The 17,201-nt window shown below is 46.7% G+C and overlaps 1 protein-coding gene across 3 annotated transcripts in view; it reads left to right on the top strand.

The window, feature by feature from the left end:
• RGS11 (regulator of G protein signaling 11) overlaps positions 1-17,201 on the top strand; it is a 169,234-nt gene that overhangs the window by 23,373 nt on the left and 128,660 nt on the right. For all 3 annotated transcript variants that reach the window (XM_029577311.1, XM_029577313.1, XM_029577310.1), the window contains exon 4: positions 6,965-7,071. In XM_029577311.1, coding sequence (XP_029433171.1) covers positions 6,965-7,071 — 107 coding nt within the window. The remainder of the gene's footprint in view (positions 1-6,964; positions 7,072-17,201) is intronic.

Below are 17,201 nucleotides of genomic sequence, written 5' to 3'. Positions count from 1 at the left end.
AGAGGGGGAGTAAAATTTCCAGCATTGCTCTCTGGCGACAGTCAGGCAAAAATAAGATTTTCCCCAAGGCCAGTCAGACAGCCGGATAAGTACAGAGTTATCTGGGTAACTGGCTATCTTATCCGGCGAAATATCAATGGCTGTCATCGGACGGATTGTTCCGGAGGCAGCTCCCTCACTTCCATCCCCTTCCGAGTTGAAATGTGCATTCAGCTCGCGGTGAACACGTTTAACTCATCGAATGCACCTTTTAACTCCAGATGCATTAGCATATCATTAGCTTTCTGTATCAGGAATTAAAAAAAAAATGTAATTTGTGTGTTAAAAAAAAAAGTGAGCACTGGATTTCAGATTACTGCATTGGCTTGTGAGAGTGGATCTTAAATCAGGGTGTGGTTAGCGTCAATTTGCAAGATTTGCTAGAACCAACTGTCCTGCTAGCTCTGGCTGCTCTTGGTAGAATTCTTGTACCAGACATCCTTGGGCTGTGAGGCTGGTGACGCGTGCAGTCCCCTGAGTCGGATTGCTAGGGCTCAGGAAGAAATTAGATTGTGAGCCCTCTGGGGAGAGGGCAATACCTGCAGGATCTGAATGTAATCTGTTTTGCAGTGTCTGAAATGTGGACTATAAATCAAATAAATGAAATGTAATCCCTGGGCTGAGGTCTTCATGAGGAGAGCATGGGCCACTCTGATTCCTAATTCCACCCATTCCAGGGGTTTAAGATATTCAGAATTCCCTTACAGTTCTTATATCCCTCTCTGAGTTTTAAGATTTCCTGGGGTGGTGGTGGGGGATGGTATAGGAGGCTTCTTTCCAAGGCAGTGAGCATTGTTAAGACAGTTGTTGCATACAGCAGTAATAATCAAGCTGAAAGCTGATTGTGGTTTCCAATTTAACTTTACTGACAATTGATGGTGGAATAGTGAAAATAACTGCAAATCCTTATGCAATCAAATCCATTTGACTCTTCAATAAATCTGTGACTTTGTAACACTTGATGCATCTTTTAGTTTATTTCCAATTGTAAAGATGTTATAGAAATTCAGGATGCAGGTAGATGTAATTTGGTTAATGGGATACACCACAAAGTCACATATCGCACACCTTTATCCAGATGAACAGCAGGTACATCTCACTTCCCAGTTCAATCTTCTCTCTTCACTATACAGGTGATAGGATAATAGTCCACACCCAAACGGTGCCAATGTTCTTCTTCCATGATCCACATCTCCTTGCTGGAATGAAAGAGAATTCAATACGATAATAACCTAAAGGGTTATTGAGTCTCTGCAGATGACGTTCTCTGAGTGCCTGGATCCAAAAGGAACTCAGGTGAAAGATAAAACCAGTTTCAAACAGGTGGATAAACTTCTTTCCCCAAAACAAGAGACCCACAGGTCCTCTTCCCAAAACAAACAAAAGCCAGGAGCAAGCAAGATGGCATGCTGACTCTGGAAAGGCAACTCAAAGTCCACACCTACAAAATGGTGCCCTGACTTTTTATAGATCAGGAAGCTACCATTAAATTCTCCATATGGGGGAGCCAGAACCTAATTAAACCTGATTCTTTTTTTTTCTACCCACTGAATTCATTGGTATGCCCCTTTAGTAGAGACTCAGAAGGAGAATCTAAGTAGTCTATGGATACACTGTTAATCAAACTGATTTACAGGTGAGATAAGAATGATGTCAGCCAATCAGCGTTCACGTTTGGTCTAAGCCACACCCCTCCTGGCCCTGGCCCCGCCCCTAGCTCCGCCCCAGGCCCCGCACATGCTTCTCCCCCAATAGAAGTGAATGGAGTGGCCCCTCCCATGCCCCACCCCAAACCACCCCCCTATGATGTCACCAGTGGGTGGCCCCTCCCGTACCCCGCCCCAAGCCAAACCTCCTATGATGTACCAGGTTCATACTGAAGTCCGTCCCCTCACCACACCCCCCACACCACGATCCTCTTCTAGGGCCCTGTCGCTTTTTAATGACAGCAGAATTAATGGACTCTGGCTGTTTTTGATGATCTCACCAGAAGTACAATGCAAAACCCAACCCACTGCCCCCAAAAAATGCATGGCGTGGGTGGGGCTTAGATCGGAAGTGAACACTGATTGGCTGACATCATTCTTATCTCACCTGTAAATCAGTTTGACTACTAATCTACATAATTAAACTCTAACAGCTCTGGATTCTCCAGCAGAGATGCTATTGCATTTCTGTGATGAGCAGTATGATGTACTATAGTAACATAGTAATGATGGCAGATGAAGACCATCCATCCATCCAGTCTGCCTAGTAATTTGCTTATGGTAGTAACTGCCGCTCCATGGAGGTTACCCCATTCGTTCTGTTGGTTGTAACTGCCGCTCCATGCAGGTTACCCCCATGTGTTCTGTTAAGGGTAGTAACTACCGCTCTGTGCATGTTACCCCCATGTGTTCAGTTAGGGGTAGTAACTACCGCTCTGTGCATGTTACCCCCATGTGTTCAGTTAGGGGTAGTAACTGCCGCTCTGTGCAGGTTAGCCCCATGCAGAAATATTACACCACTCTTTTTTTTCTTCATTTCCAACCTCAAGCCTTTAGGGGCAGTGTTTGTCCCATGCCCTTTTGAATGCATTTACCCACATTAGTGACTCTCACAGCTTCCTGTGCCTCAGGCTCAGCCCCCCACCCACATTAGTGACTCTCACAGCTTCCTGTGCCTCAGGCTCAGCCCCCCACCCACATTAGTGACTCTCACAGCTTCCTGTGCCTCAGGCTCAGCCCCCCTCCCACATTAGTGACTCTCACAGCTTCCTGTGCCTCAGGCTCAACCCCCCCTCCTACTTTAGTGACTCTCACAGCTTCCTGTGCCTCAGGCTCAGCCCCCCACCCACATTAGTGACTCTCACAGCTTCCTGTGCCTCAGGCTCAGCCCCCCACCCACATTAGTGACTCTCACAGCTTCCTGTGCCTCAGGCTCAACCCCCCCTCCTACTTTAGTGACTCTCACAGCTTCCTGTGCCTCAGGCTCAGCCCCCCACCCACATTAGTGACTCTCACAGCTTCCTGTGCCTCAGGCTCAACCCCCCCTCCCACATTAGTGACTCTCACAGCCTCCTGTGCCTCAGGTTCAGCCCCCCACCCATATTAGTGACTCTTGCAGCCTCCTGTGCCTCAGGCTCAGCCCCCCACCCATATTAGTGACTCTTGTAGCCTCCAGTGCCTCAGGCTTAGCCCCCCACCCATATTAGTGACTCTTGTAGCCTCCAGTGCCTCAGGCTTAGCCCCCCCACCCATATTAGTGACTCTTGTAGCCTCCAGTGCCTCAGGTTCAGCCCCCCACTCACATTAATGACTCTTGTAGCCTCCTGTGCCTCAGGCTCAGCCCCCCACCCATATTAGTGACTCTTGTAGCCTCCAGTGCCTCAGGCTTAGCCCCCCACCCATATTAGTGACTCTTGCAGCCTCCTGTGCCTCAGGCTCAGCCCCCCACCCATATTAGTGACTCTTGTAGCCTCCAGTGCCTCAGGCTTAGCCCCCCACCCATATTAGTGACTCTTGCAGCCTCCTGTGCCTCAGGCTCAGCCCCCCACCCATATTAGTGACTCTTGTAGCCTCCAGTGCCTCAGGCTTAGCCCCCCCCCCATATTAGTGACTCTTGTAGCCTCCTGTGCCTCAGGCTCAGCCCCCCACCCATATTAGTGACTCTTGTAGCCTCCAGTGCCTCAGGCTTAGCCCCCCACCCATATTAGTGACTCTTGTAGCCTCCAGTGCCTCAGGCTTAGCCCCCCACCCATATTAGTGACTCTTGCAGCCTCCTGTGCCTCAGGCTCAGCCCCCCACTCATATTAATGACTCTTGTAGCCTCCAGTGCCTCAGGCTCAGCCCCCCACCCACATTAATGACTCTTGTAGCCTCCTGTGCCTCAGGCTCAGCCCCCCACCCATATTAGTGACTCTTGTAGCCTCCAGTGCCTCAGGCTTAGCCCCCCACCCATATTAATGACTCTTGTAGCCTCCAGTGCCTCAGGCTCAGCCCCCCACCCACATTAGTGACTCTTGTAGCCTCCAGTGCCTCAGGCTCAGCCCCCCACCCACAATCACTCTTGTAGCCTCCAGTGCCTCAGGCTCAGCCCCCCACCCACATTAGTGACTCTTGTAGCCTCCTGTGCCTCAGGCTCAGCCCCCCACCCACAATCACTCTTGTAGCCTCCAGTGCCTCAGGCTCAGCCCCCCACCCACATTGACTCTTGTAGCCTTCTGTGCCTCAGGCTCAGCCCCCCACTCACATTAATGACTCTTGTAGCCTCCAGTGCCTCAGGCACAGCCCCCCACCCACATTAGTGACTCTTGTAGCCTCCTGTGCCTCAGGCTCAGCCCCCCCACTCACATTAATGACTCTTGTAGCCTCCAGTGCCTCAGGCTCAGCCCCCCACCCACATTAGTGACTCTTGCAGCCTCCTGTGCCTCAGGCTCAGCCCCCCACCCACAATGACTCTTGTAGCCTCCTGTGCCTCAGGCTCAGCCCCCCACTCACATTAGTGACTCTTGTAGCCTCCAGTGCCTCAGGCTCAGCCCCCCACCCACATTAGTGACTCTTGCAGCCTCCTGTGCCTCAGGCTCAGCCCCCCACCCACAATGACTCTTGTAGCCTCCTGTGCCTCAGGCTCAGCCCCCCACTCATATTAATGACTCTTGTAGCCTCCAGTGCCTCAGGCTCAGCCCCCCACCCACAATGACTCTTGTAGCCTCCTGTGCCTCAGGTTCAGCCCCCCACCCACAATGACTCTTGCAGCCTCCAGTGCCTCAGGCTCAGCCCCCCACCCATATTAGTGACTCTTGCAGCCTCCTGTGCCTCAGGCTCAGCCCCCCACCCACATTGACTCTTGTAGCTTCCTGTGCCTCAGGCTCAGCCCCCCACTCACATTAATGACTCTTGTAGCCTCCAGTGCCTCAGGCTCAGCCCCCCACCCACATTAATGACTCTTGGAGCCTCCTGTGCCTCAGGCTCAGCCCCCCATCCACATTAGTGACTCTCACAGCCTCCTGTGCCTCAGGTTCAGCCCCCCACCCACATTAGTGATTCTTGTAGCCTCCTGTGCCTCAGGCTCAGCCCCCCACCCATATTAGTGACTCTTGTAGCCTCCTGTGCCTCAGGCTCAGCCCCCCACCCATATTAATGACTCTTGCAGCCTCCTGTGCCTCAGGCTCAGCCCCCCACCCACATTGACTCTTGTAGCCTCCAGTGCCTCAGGCTCAGCCCCCCACTCACATTAATGACTCTTGTAGCCTCCTGTGCCTCAGGCTCAGCCCCCCACCCATATTAGTGACTCTTGTAGCCTCCTGTGCCTCAGGCTCAGCCCCCCACCCACATTAATGACTCTTGTAGCCTCCTGTGCCTCAGGCTCAGCCCCCCACCCATATTAGTGACTCTTGTAGCCTCCTGTGCCTCAGGCTCAGCCCCCCACCCACATTAATGACTCTTGTAGCCTCCTGTGCCTCAGGCTCAGCCCCCCACCCATATTAGTGACTCTTGCAGCCTCCTGTGCCTCAGGCTCAGCCCCCCACCCATATTAGTGACTCTTGCAGCCTCCTGTGCCTCAGGCTCAGCCCCCCACCCATATTAGTGACTCTTGCAGCCTTCTGTGCCTCAGGCTCAGCCCCCCACCCATATTAGTGACTCTTGCAGCCTTCTGTGCCTCAGGCTCAGCCCCCCACCCATATTAATGACTCTTGTAGCCTCCAGTGCCTCAGGCTCAGCCCCCCACCCACAATGACTCTTGCAGCCTCCTGTGCCTCAGGCTCAGCCCCCCACCCATATTAATGACTCTTGTAGCCTCCTGTGCCTCAGGCTCAGCCCCCCACCCATATTAGTGACTCTTGCAGCCTCCTGTGCCTCAGGCTCAGCCCCCCCACCCATATTAGTGACTCTTGTAGCCTCCTGTGCCTCAGGCTCAGCCCCCCACCCATATTAGTGACTCTTGCAGCCTCCTGTGCCTCAGGCTCAGCCCCCCACCCATATTAGTGACTCTTGCCGCCTGCTGCGTTTCAGTCCTCCACCCCTAGTAGAGATGTTAACATCACAGATTTTTTCAGAGTTTAACCCAGGAGATTAGTTGCAATGATTTTATGGCTCCGCTTCAGCTTCCTGTCTCCCAGGGCTGTCAGGAAACTGAAAAGCATTCTATTTTTTTTTTGTTTTGTTTTCTTGCTCCATGATCCCCCTCCTCCTCTGGGAGAAACTCTGGAGCTCCCTCTCTTCAACCTGCTGCTATAATGAGCTCCTCTAATGAGGAAACACGAGGAAGACGGTTCACCTATAATTACTGCCAGCTTCTTGGAGTATAATGGTGCTCAGGTGTGACAGTAATTAATGAACGTAGCCTGGGAGCTCTTCTCCTGACCGCAAGGTAGATGGCGTCGTAGCTGCTGGCAGAATCTGGGGGGCGGGTAGGTTCTGGGGTAAAGCCTTTGGAGGTGGCCAGGTAGAGGATGCTGTGCTGTGAGAGCCGAGCACTTACGGGTCAACGCATCCTTTGCTCTTGCTGAGGGAAGGACCCTTAAGATGGGGTCGGGAGGGAAATCCTGTGCATCAGAGCTGGGGCTCAAGGGTAGCTGAGAGGGGGAAAAGGGGGGGTGCATCTGGTGCTCTGGGAGTTTGCAGGGGCATCCTGTTTTTTAAAGGGAGGGGTAGGACATGTTCCAGGCCCGGGGCTCTAAGAGCGTGTCCTGGGTTGCTGGGGCTCAGGGGGGCATGTCTTGCACTTTTGGGGCTCTGGAGGAATATGGTGATGGGGGAGAGGGCATGGGTGTTAAACAATAACACCGCTAGCGGTTTTTTTTGTAAAGTATCTTTTTATTGCGTTATAATTTTGCAACAAAACTAGAATAGTGACATTTAGCAATCTAGAAATCTAAACTGCGAGGGTAGACAAGGATTGCTTTTTGACCAGATCTTGGGTTTTTTTTTTCCCTCATTTCCAGAGTCCGTGCACCTGGGGAATCTGGTTGTTCGATATGGTTACATCTATCCACTGAAAGACCCCAGGAACATGATTCTCAAGGCAGACGAGTCACCATATAGGTTCCAGGTACGGTAAGGCCTGTTCCCCCCTTCACATTGCAGTGTCCAGGGTCGTTGGAAGGGGCAGCCAGGACAGACGCCAGGCTAGGGGAGGTAGGCTCCCATGTGGACTGCCACATCATCAGAGAGAAACACACTGCTCCCCCCGCCCCCCCCCCCAATCAACCATCCAGGGCACCGGGTAGCCTGGCACCAATCCTGGCAGCGCACTAAGAGGTGAATGTTCAAAAGTTGCACGCGTAAAATGGTGTGTATGCGAGTATATGCTATTTAAAAAAACCCCCACAAGATCCACGCATAAATCAGGGACCACGGGTAAATCTGCATTTCTTAAAAAAAAAAAAAAAAGGGGGGGCGGGCCAACATTTCCACAAATAAGTTGCTATTTCACAATCTGCCAAAGTGATGTGCATAAGTCTTTTATTTGACTATATTTACGCTTGCTCAATATCTGGTGTAAGTGATCATAGACATCTTAAGAGTAATGAAATGACCGGGTGGGGGGGGGGGGGGGGGGGGGCGGATCTGGGTGAAATGGGGGCACTTCAGGCTGAAGATCCAGAAGGACTGGGCAAACAGACTAACTGGTAAAACGGGTTAGTTCATTGCTGTGCGCATGTTAGAAAATTCCCTGACTCTCGAGTGTAAAAGCCGGCTTAGGATGGGGTAATTGCACATAAATAATGCGAGTAAAATCAATTAGTGTATCCCTTTAAAATTTGAAATACAAATACACGGGTTTATCATTTGTGTACACTTATCTGGCTAAATTTCGACTTATCCGGCTAAATAGCACCTTTGCCACTTCTTAGACAGACAAATTTGAACTTATCCGGATAAACAGTGCTACTTTTTTTAGATTTTTCTGGCTATCTTGCATCCCCATGTAAGTCCAAAAAGTGCTGCTTAGACAAAGTGCTCTTCAGACTTTGCTGCTACTTAGCTGCATAAATCAGAATTCATCCAGATCAGTGTTGCTACTTTTTACTTGCACGGTTCATGATTTTTACATACATGAGCATGTGTGTGCATTAGGGGTGTGTTTTCGTTTGAAATGAAATAGAAAATACCAATGATATTTCCTATTTCATTTCATGGTTCAAAAAAACCCCACAAAATTTTGTATAGCTTTTCCTATTTTTATTTTTATTTTTTTTGGGGGGGGGGCCAAAAAAGCAATATTTTATTTAAAAAAAAAAAGGTTGATAAGACCAATCCCAACCCTTTCTATTTATTCAAATATTCACCCATCCCATTAGCTAAGCCCCTCATCTACGAGCCCTTAGGACTCACCAAAATGTTCCTGATGTCTAGGGGGGGGAGGGGCCCAGGAACGACCTCCTGCTCCTGGGCCCAGTGGCTGCCATTATTCAAAATGGTATGGGCCACCCTTTGACCCTATCATGTGATGGGGCTACCGGTTCCATTGGACAGACCCTGTCACATGATAGGGGCAATGGGTGGTGAGCACCATTTTTCAAAAGGGCGGTTCCTGTTAGCCTTTAAAAAAAAAAAGAAATAAAAATAAAATGGTTCATCCTTCCGAAACAATAGGGGAAACAAACTAAAATGTTGTTTTGTGCACGTGTATTTTATAAACTGTGCATATCATTTGCACACAGGTTATAAAATATACTAGTAAACTTTGCATGCACCCATATATACATGCGTACATGGGCGCATGTGAGTAGTTTTGAAAGTTATCCTCCCTTTTTTTAAAAATTCAGACAGCCACCAGCATTGATAATATTCTTGTTTCCGATTTCTGTTTCATTCGTAATAAAGCTGGAAATGATTTGAAAGCTTCTCCAGCTTAGCTATGCTCTCTCTCTTTTATGGAGCCAGATAAATCCCTCTTACATCCAAATGGATCATGTCATTTGCAGGGAAGAAATGACTTGTTAAACATGTCCACATGTAACTTTTACACAAAGAAATGAGGAACTAGATAAATGGTTTTGTGCAAAGAATGTCTGCAAGATTGTTTTGCAGCGCAGTGTTCATCCAGTAGCACTATAAAAATATAAGTAGTAATATTCACAGGATAAGGATCAACAGAAAGGGGCACTGGTTAAGATTTTGCTATTAAGCAAGTTTCTTACTGGCAGCGTGGCTGAAATATAGAATCTGATGCCAGATAGGGATCAATAGGTCCATCTAACCTGTCCGATTTTATTCCTGTTGCAATGCCATAGACTGCAGTTGATCTCTGGCTTATCTTTCTTTTCTTTGCAATGAGGGATCCTCTGTTTATTTCATGCTTTCTTGAATTCTGTTAGTTTGGGGTTTTTTTTACCTTCATTCACTTCCCTCGGAAGCCTGGCAGATATTCATTCCTCTTTCCACGAAGCAATATTTGCTGATCCTGCTCCTCCCTTGGAGTTTCACGCCATGATCCAGAGTAGCGGTTCCAGACCTGTCCTGGTTGACCCCCCCAGCCAGATGGGCTTTCAGGATATCTGCAATGAATAAGCATGAGATCAGTCTGCAAGCGCGGCTTCCATTCCTTTAAAAAAGGTTTGCTTCTTGGGCCCGTAACCCTCCATGACGTAGGCAATGGGCCTGCTTAGAGTTCTGGAGGTGAGGTTCGCAGCTTGCAGCAGAGTGCTAACCAAGTCGCCGCAGTCCCGTGATCAGGCTCCTCCAGTGGGGGGGGAGTTTAAGCTGCAAAGGCCAAGGAGATCGCACGCCTGTTCTCTCAAGAAACGAACCACACACTGGGACGGTAATGTTTAAACAGCAGCGCCAGGCGCACATATGTGCGCGTTTGCAGGCTCGCGCCCCAGGGATGCAGCCATTTTATAACATACACGCGTGTATGCGCGCATGGTATAAGATAGGCTGTAGGTGCGCATATGTGCGCGCAGTTTTAAGTAGGCGTGCGCAAATGCCGCTTCTGCTGCGTAAGGGGGGATTTTAGCAGACATCCACGCCGACGCAATTACCAGTTTTCCCAATTTGTTCCCAGTTCGCTCAGGAAAGGGATAGGCCTTCTTAACCCCCGTTGTTAAATACCCTCCCTTTTACCCTGTTAACCCCACCCTTTAAAACCCTATTCACCTCTTTACTTTTTTTGGTTTTCCAACTTACACGCCATCCATAGCAGTAGTAAAGCTACGCAGTTAGTGTAGCTGTGTTTAAAAAAGGATTCTGAGCTTTTGACTGAGCTTTTGACTTGTGCTCGTACCGGGAGATATGTGTGTACATGGGGCGCCTTTTAAAATCCACGTGGTGTGCACATATCTCCCAGCTTTGGCATGCTTAGGGCTTTTACAGTTCACCTAAAAGCAGTGGCGTAGCCAGAATTGATTTTTTGGGTGGGCACAAGGTTAACATGGGTGGGCTGTAGGCATGCAGGTCTACTAGTTGTTTTTTTTACTGATAAATAATGCCAAATTATGCAGCATAGCATTCACATCTACGCCTAAGTATGAGGTTTACTTAATGATACAAACATAATTCACGGTGATTTGTGGTACTTTAGCCTTCTTATTATTACGATTTTATACACGGCTCCTACCTGTCCATAAATTTTGAGAGAGCGGTTGTGTTGCTTATATTTAAATTGCTAACATCTCAAAATATAGATATATATTTTTACCTTTGTTGTCTGATCTTTGTATTTTTCTAATCAGTTGGTCCTGGTCTCTTTTTCCCATTTTTTTCCCTTATAGCTCATTTCCTAATTCCTTTTCAGTGTCTTTCTTCTATTACTGTCTTCTTCCCTTACACACACACACACACACACACACACACACACACACACACACACACACACACACACACATATACACGCTTTCTCTCACAGACTCCCTCTCACACACTCAAGCTGTCACTCTCATATGCTCTCCCCCCCCCCCCAAGCTCACATTCAAGTTCTCACTTTCTCACCCCTCCCCAGGCTTATATTCTTATGCACACACAGACGCACATCCAGGCACCCATTCTCACCCACACACATAAACCCAGACTCCCAGTCTCACCCACACATATTCAAGCTCCCATTCTCATCCATACATATACACATTTAAGGTACTATTCTCACCCACACATACACACATTCAAGCACCCATTCTTATCCACATATTCAAGCTTCCATTCTCACCCACCCACACAAACCCAGGCTCTCATTCTCACCCATATATACACACATTCAAGCTCCCATTCTCACCCACCCACAAACCCAGGCTCCCATTCTCAACCACACATACACACATTCGAGCTCCCATTCACCCACATATTCAAGCTTCCATTCTCACCCACATACACACCCAGGCTCCAGTTTTCACCCACACACACTCCCATTCTCATCCACACATACACATTCAAGCACGTGCACAGCTTCCGCTTTCTCCCCCAGAGCAGGAAGATCAGCTGCCTCTCCTGCTGCCACCGGCCTCCTGCTATCTTCGGGCGTCGGGCCGTACTGCCCGCCGAACTTCCTGTCGGGGGGGGGGAGGGAGGAAGCGGACGTTGTGCGCTGCGCTTCCGCTATCCCCCCCCCCCCGACAGGAAGTTCGGCGGGCAGTACGGCCCGACGCCCGAAGATAGCAGGAGGCCGGTGGCAGCAGGAGAGGCAGCTGATCTTCCTGCTTTGGGGGAGCGGAAGCTGCGCGCGGCGCTTCCGCTCCCCCAAACAGGAAGTTCGGCGTGGCCCGAAGATAGCAGGAGAACGGGTGGCAGCAGGAGAGGCAGCTGATCTTCCTGCATTGGGGGGAGAAAGCGGAAGCTGCGCGCGGCGCTTCCGCTCCCCCCCGAACAGGAAGACCGGTTGGCCATACGGCCGCAGCAGCGCTTCCCCACGTGTGCCGTGATGGCGCGCGAGGCGTGGGTTCTCTTGTTCGCTGTCGCGGGGATGGGATCCCGCGACAGCCTTGCAGTTCCGGTGCCAGTTGGGTGGGCCTGGGTCTAAGTTGGGTGGGCACCTGCCCACCCAGGCCCACCCGTGGCTACGCCACTGCCTAAAAGGGTGTTGTTCCCAAACCAAAACCAACTTTTACCGAAGACAAAAATATGTATATATTTTGTAGTACAAAAATAGGACAACATAAGAAAATGCCATACTGGGTCAGACCAAGGGTCCATCAAGCCCAGCATCCTGTTTCCAACAGTGGCCAATCCAGGCCATAAGAACCTGGCAAGTACCCAAAAACTAAGTCTATTCCATGTTACCATTGCTAATGGCAGTGGCTATTCTCTAAGGGCCTGATTTTAAAAAGCATTTACTCGAGCAAAACTGGTTTTTGCTCGAGTAAATACACTTTACTCAAGTAAGTGGGCTTTTCAAACTTGCTACAATATATGCCATTGAATTGTCCATAGGTTTTACTCAAGTAAGTGCACTTTACTCGAGTAAATAGCTTTTGAAAATTGCTACGATAGTATGTCACATTTACATGCGTAACTCCTTTGAAAATGACCCCCTAAGTGAACTTAATAGCAGGTAATGGACTTCTCCTCCAAGAACTTATCCAATCCTTTTTTAAACACAGCTACACTAACTGCACTAACCACATCCTCTGGCAACAAATTCCAGAGTATAATTGTGCGTTGAGTAAAAAAGAACTTTCTCCGATTAGTTTTAAATGTTCCACATGCTAACTTCATGGAATGCCCCCTAGTCTTTCTATTATCCGAAAGAGTAAATTCTATTATCCAAAAGAGTAAAATTCACATTAACCCGTTCTAGATCTCTCATGATTTTAAACACCTCTATCATATCCCCCTTCAGCCGTCTCTTCTCCAAGCTGAACAGCCCTAACCTCTTTAGTCTTTCCTCATAGGGGAGCTGTTCCTTCCCCTTTATCATTTTGGTCGCCCTTCTCTGTACCCTCTCCATCGCAACTATATCTTTTTTGAGATGCAGCGACCAGAACTGTACACAGTATTCAAGGTGCAGTCTCACCATGGAGCGATACAGAGGCATTATGACATTTTCTGTTTTATTCTCCATTTCCTTTTCTAATAATTCCCAACATTCTGTTTGCTTTTTTGACTGCTGCAGCACACTGAGCCGACAATTTCAATGTGTTATCCACTATGACACCTAGATCTCTTTCTTGGGAGGTAGCACCTAATATGGAACCTAACATTGTATAACTATAGCATGGGTTATTTTTCCCTATATGCATCACCTTGCACTTGTCCACATTAAATTTCATCTGCCATTTGGATGCCCAATTTTCTAGTCTCAGAAGGTCTTCCTGCAATTTATCACAATCTGCTTGTGATTTAACTACTCTGAACAATTTTGTATCATCTGCAAATTTGATTACCTCACTCGTCGTATTTCTTTCCAGATCATTTATAAATATATTGAAAAGTAAGGGTCCCAATACAGATCCCTGAGGCACTCCATTGTCCACTCCCTTCCACTGAGAAAATTGCCCATTTAATCCTACTCTCTGTTTCCTGTCTTTTAGCCAGTTTGCAATCCACGAAAGGACATCGCCACCTATCCCATGACTTTTTACTTTTCCTAGAAGGAAACTTTGTCAAACACCTTCTGAAAATCCAAGTATACTATATCTACCGGTTCACCTTTATCCACATGTTTATTAACGCCTTCAAAAAAGTGAAGCAGATTTGTGAGGCAAGACTTGCGCTGGGTAAAGCCGACTCAAAAATTAAAATATTTAGGTCCACAGTTTGATGATATGGAAGGGAAGGTCTATTTATCCTGGAAGAGACTAGAAAAGACTATCAATCAAGTCAAAAAATTCATAAATTTAATATCTCCAAAAGCAATAGACCATGTACAGCTGTTGGGCACAATGGCGTCTGCAATAGAGCTAACGCCTTGGGCAAGGGCTCACATAAGACCATTACAATGGCCTCTTCTTTCAAGATGGACCGCACATCAACAGATCTTCTCTGGTGATCAGATAAATTAAACTTTTCAAAAGGAGTATTTCTGGATCCCCCACAATGTATAACGGTGGAGTCGGATGCACGTTTACTTGGATGGGTGCACATTGCTAGAATCAGTATATCCGAGGTTCATGGACTCAAGGAAGACAACCTGATCAGTCAACAGACCAGAGACCAGAGCAATTCATCTGGCAAGTCTACATTTCCAGCCAATAATATGATGTTAGTAATTTTTAATTTTATGAGATTTCAGTCATTTGATGTTATTTTTATTGTACATATCTCTGTTTTACTAATGTAATAAGATGCGATCAATCAAGAGAACAAATACATATAAACTTAATTCAGGGGAAAGCTTTCAGGCTCCTTTGCAACAATGTAACTGCAGTAGCATACGTAAACAAACAGGAAGGAACTCACAGTCAACCAGTCTCAGAGGAAACCTACTCTTTCCTTGGGCAGATAGGAATTTATTACAGATATCTGCACTTCACAACCAAGGGAAGAAGAATGTAAAGGCAGATTAGCTAAATAGAAATCTCATAGACCCAGAGAGTGGGAATTGAGAAAAGAAGCTTTTCAGATGATTTTACAGAGATAGGGCATGCCTCAGTTAGTTCTAATGGCAATGCACAAAAATTCTAAATTAAAATGACAAAATGATTACAGTACAGAACAGACAGATGCGCTCACTCAGATTTGGCCACAAGGAAAACTGATGTATGTCTTTCCTCCATGGCCTATGATAGGGCAAGCACTTTGCAAAGTGGAGAAAGAGAAGGCGTCTTTGATTGTAGTAGCTCTAGATTGACTAAGGAGACCCTGGTACACAGATCTAAAAAGACTCAAAATAGATTCCCTCCTCCCCCCCATAGAATGCGATCTGCACTATGAACAATTTTATATCCAAAAGACTTGAAGGAATCAAATGTCTGAGAGACAATAAAGATCATATAGTGAGAATGGAGCAATCCATCAAAGTTTTCTCTGAGAAACGTTTTGACTTTGAAGCAAGGTTAACATAGGTTCAGTCCAATAATGAAAGCCTGCAACTTTAAATTACAACATAGGCTGAAATTGATGGAAAATAAAATGAGACTTTTGCATTTGAGAATTTAAACTTTCCTTGGACTTCCTTGGTTAGTCCAGGAGAATTGTTTAAGAGATATATGTTGGAGATTTTAAAGTTCACTCCGGAAGCACTACCACCTTTAAATAAGATCTTTTACCTTCCTCAGAAAAAATAAACGTGTTATTGCTACTGAAATGCAAGTTGAAGCTGAGCAAGAACAGCTGGATATAGATACTTTAGAATTGTCTGCTTATTGGAGAATTTGCAGGATGCGGCGTCTTCTCGCCACCTTGTTACTATCTTTTCTCTTCGAGTCTGATAAAAACTCTGTAATGCAACTTTTCATTAGATATAAAGAATGTTTATTTATGGGTCAAAAAATGTGGTGTTTCCTAGATGTATCTTTTGAGGCACAGGCTAGACGTAAGCAATTCCTGCAGATGAGGCATGATGTGCTCAATATCTGTGGTGATTACTTTCTTCCTTTTCCATGTAAGTGCCTTGTGAAATTTGAAAATTAGCAGTACATATTTTTTGACCCATTACAACCGAGACAGTTTCTTGATGCTAAAATTGCTTCTGGTGCTGTTATTGCTTCCACCTAGGATTTGTTATTATACACCTCTAGGAATGTCTTTTTCTTAGGATTATTTCCTTGTTTAACTTGGCTTCTTTTTATTTCTGATTTCCCCCAGGTCATGTGGGCTTGAAAGAGGATTATTAGCGTTATTGTTATTTTTTCTTAGTACTATGTTGCATTTGTTTGTGTATCTCTGTAATCTATTTTCCTACAAATATTAATGTATTGTTATTTGTTAAAACAGAATAAATTAGTTTAAAAAAATAGATACCTCCCCCTCCTAAGATTACCAGGAGTACAAGGTCTCCTACACCAGGGACCATTAATAATGGAAGATCCAGCACGGTTGTATCTTACAGCCTGGCTCCTCAAAGGAGAAAATTGATTTAAAAAGGCTATTGTAAAGCTGTAATTTTAACTTTGCTAAAAGCAAGGAAAAATTCAACATCATTAACTATATTTGGACATGGAGTTGTTTTGAAGCTCTCTGCAAAGAGGCTTCCATCTCTCACCATGGCAGTCACAAATTCTGGACATTTTAGATTTTTACAAAAAGATTAGAAAAGGGATTAGCTCTCATAAGAACATAAGAACATGCCATACTGGGTCAGACCAAGGGTCCATCAAGTCCAGCATCCTGTTTCCAACAGTGGCCAATCCAGGCCATAAGAACCTGGCAAGTACCCAAAAACCAGGGGTGGATTGGCCCATCGGGGGATCAGGCATCCCCTGGTGGGCCGGTCGTGCTAGTCACGTGGTCTGCCGAGTGTGGCCGTGACAGAGCCTCGCTCGGCAGACCACGTGGTATCTCCTGGGCCGGCCTAGGCGGTGAATCTCTGGGCCGGTCTTCATCGGGAATTCGCTGCTTCCAAAAACTAAGTCTTTTTCATGTTACCTTTGCTAGTGATAGCAGTGGCTATTTTCTAAGTCAACTTAATAGCAGGTAATGGACTTCTCCAAGAACGTATCCAATCCTTTTTTAAACACAGCTACACTAACTGCACTAACCTCATCCTCTGGCAACAAATTCCAGAGTTTAATTGTGCGTTGAGTGAAGAAGAACTTTCTCCGATTAGTTTTAAATGTGCCACATGCTAACTTCATGGAGTGCCCCCTAATCTTTCTATTATCTGAAAGACTAAATAACCAATTTACATCTACCCGTTCTAGACCTCTCATGATTTTAAACACCTCTATCATATCCCCGTCAGCCGTCTCTTCTCCAAGCTGAAAAGTCCTAACCTCTTTAGTCTTTCCTCAACCTTTTTCCCATCGTGACACACCTGATGGACAATGCACACTTGTGTGACATACTGCTCATTACAATCCACAGCCGAAATAAAAAGTAAAGGCCCAGTATTACTTTTATTGTTAAGAATGACTCAAGGGAAAGATAAGTACTCTGTCTGAACAGAAATTACATAAATAGTAAACCTCCTATACCAGAACAGCACCAACTTCCAGCACTCAAACAGTACCCACCTTACCTAAGAAAAGGCAACACTGAAAATACTACACCAGGCCTTAAAACACCAATACACCTCCTATTAGGAAAACGGACCAAGCCAGGCTGCTATAGAGCCCTCCACAGAAACTACACACCAGCAGAATACCT

The sequence above is a fragment of the Rhinatrema bivittatum genome, chromosome 14 (genome assembly GCF_901001135.1).
Source record: "Rhinatrema bivittatum chromosome 14, aRhiBiv1.1, whole genome shotgun sequence".
In the NCBI taxonomy this organism is placed as follows: Eukaryota; Metazoa; Chordata; class Amphibia; order Gymnophiona; family Rhinatrematidae; genus Rhinatrema; species Rhinatrema bivittatum.
This window is presented reverse-complemented; position numbering and strand designations above follow the sequence as displayed.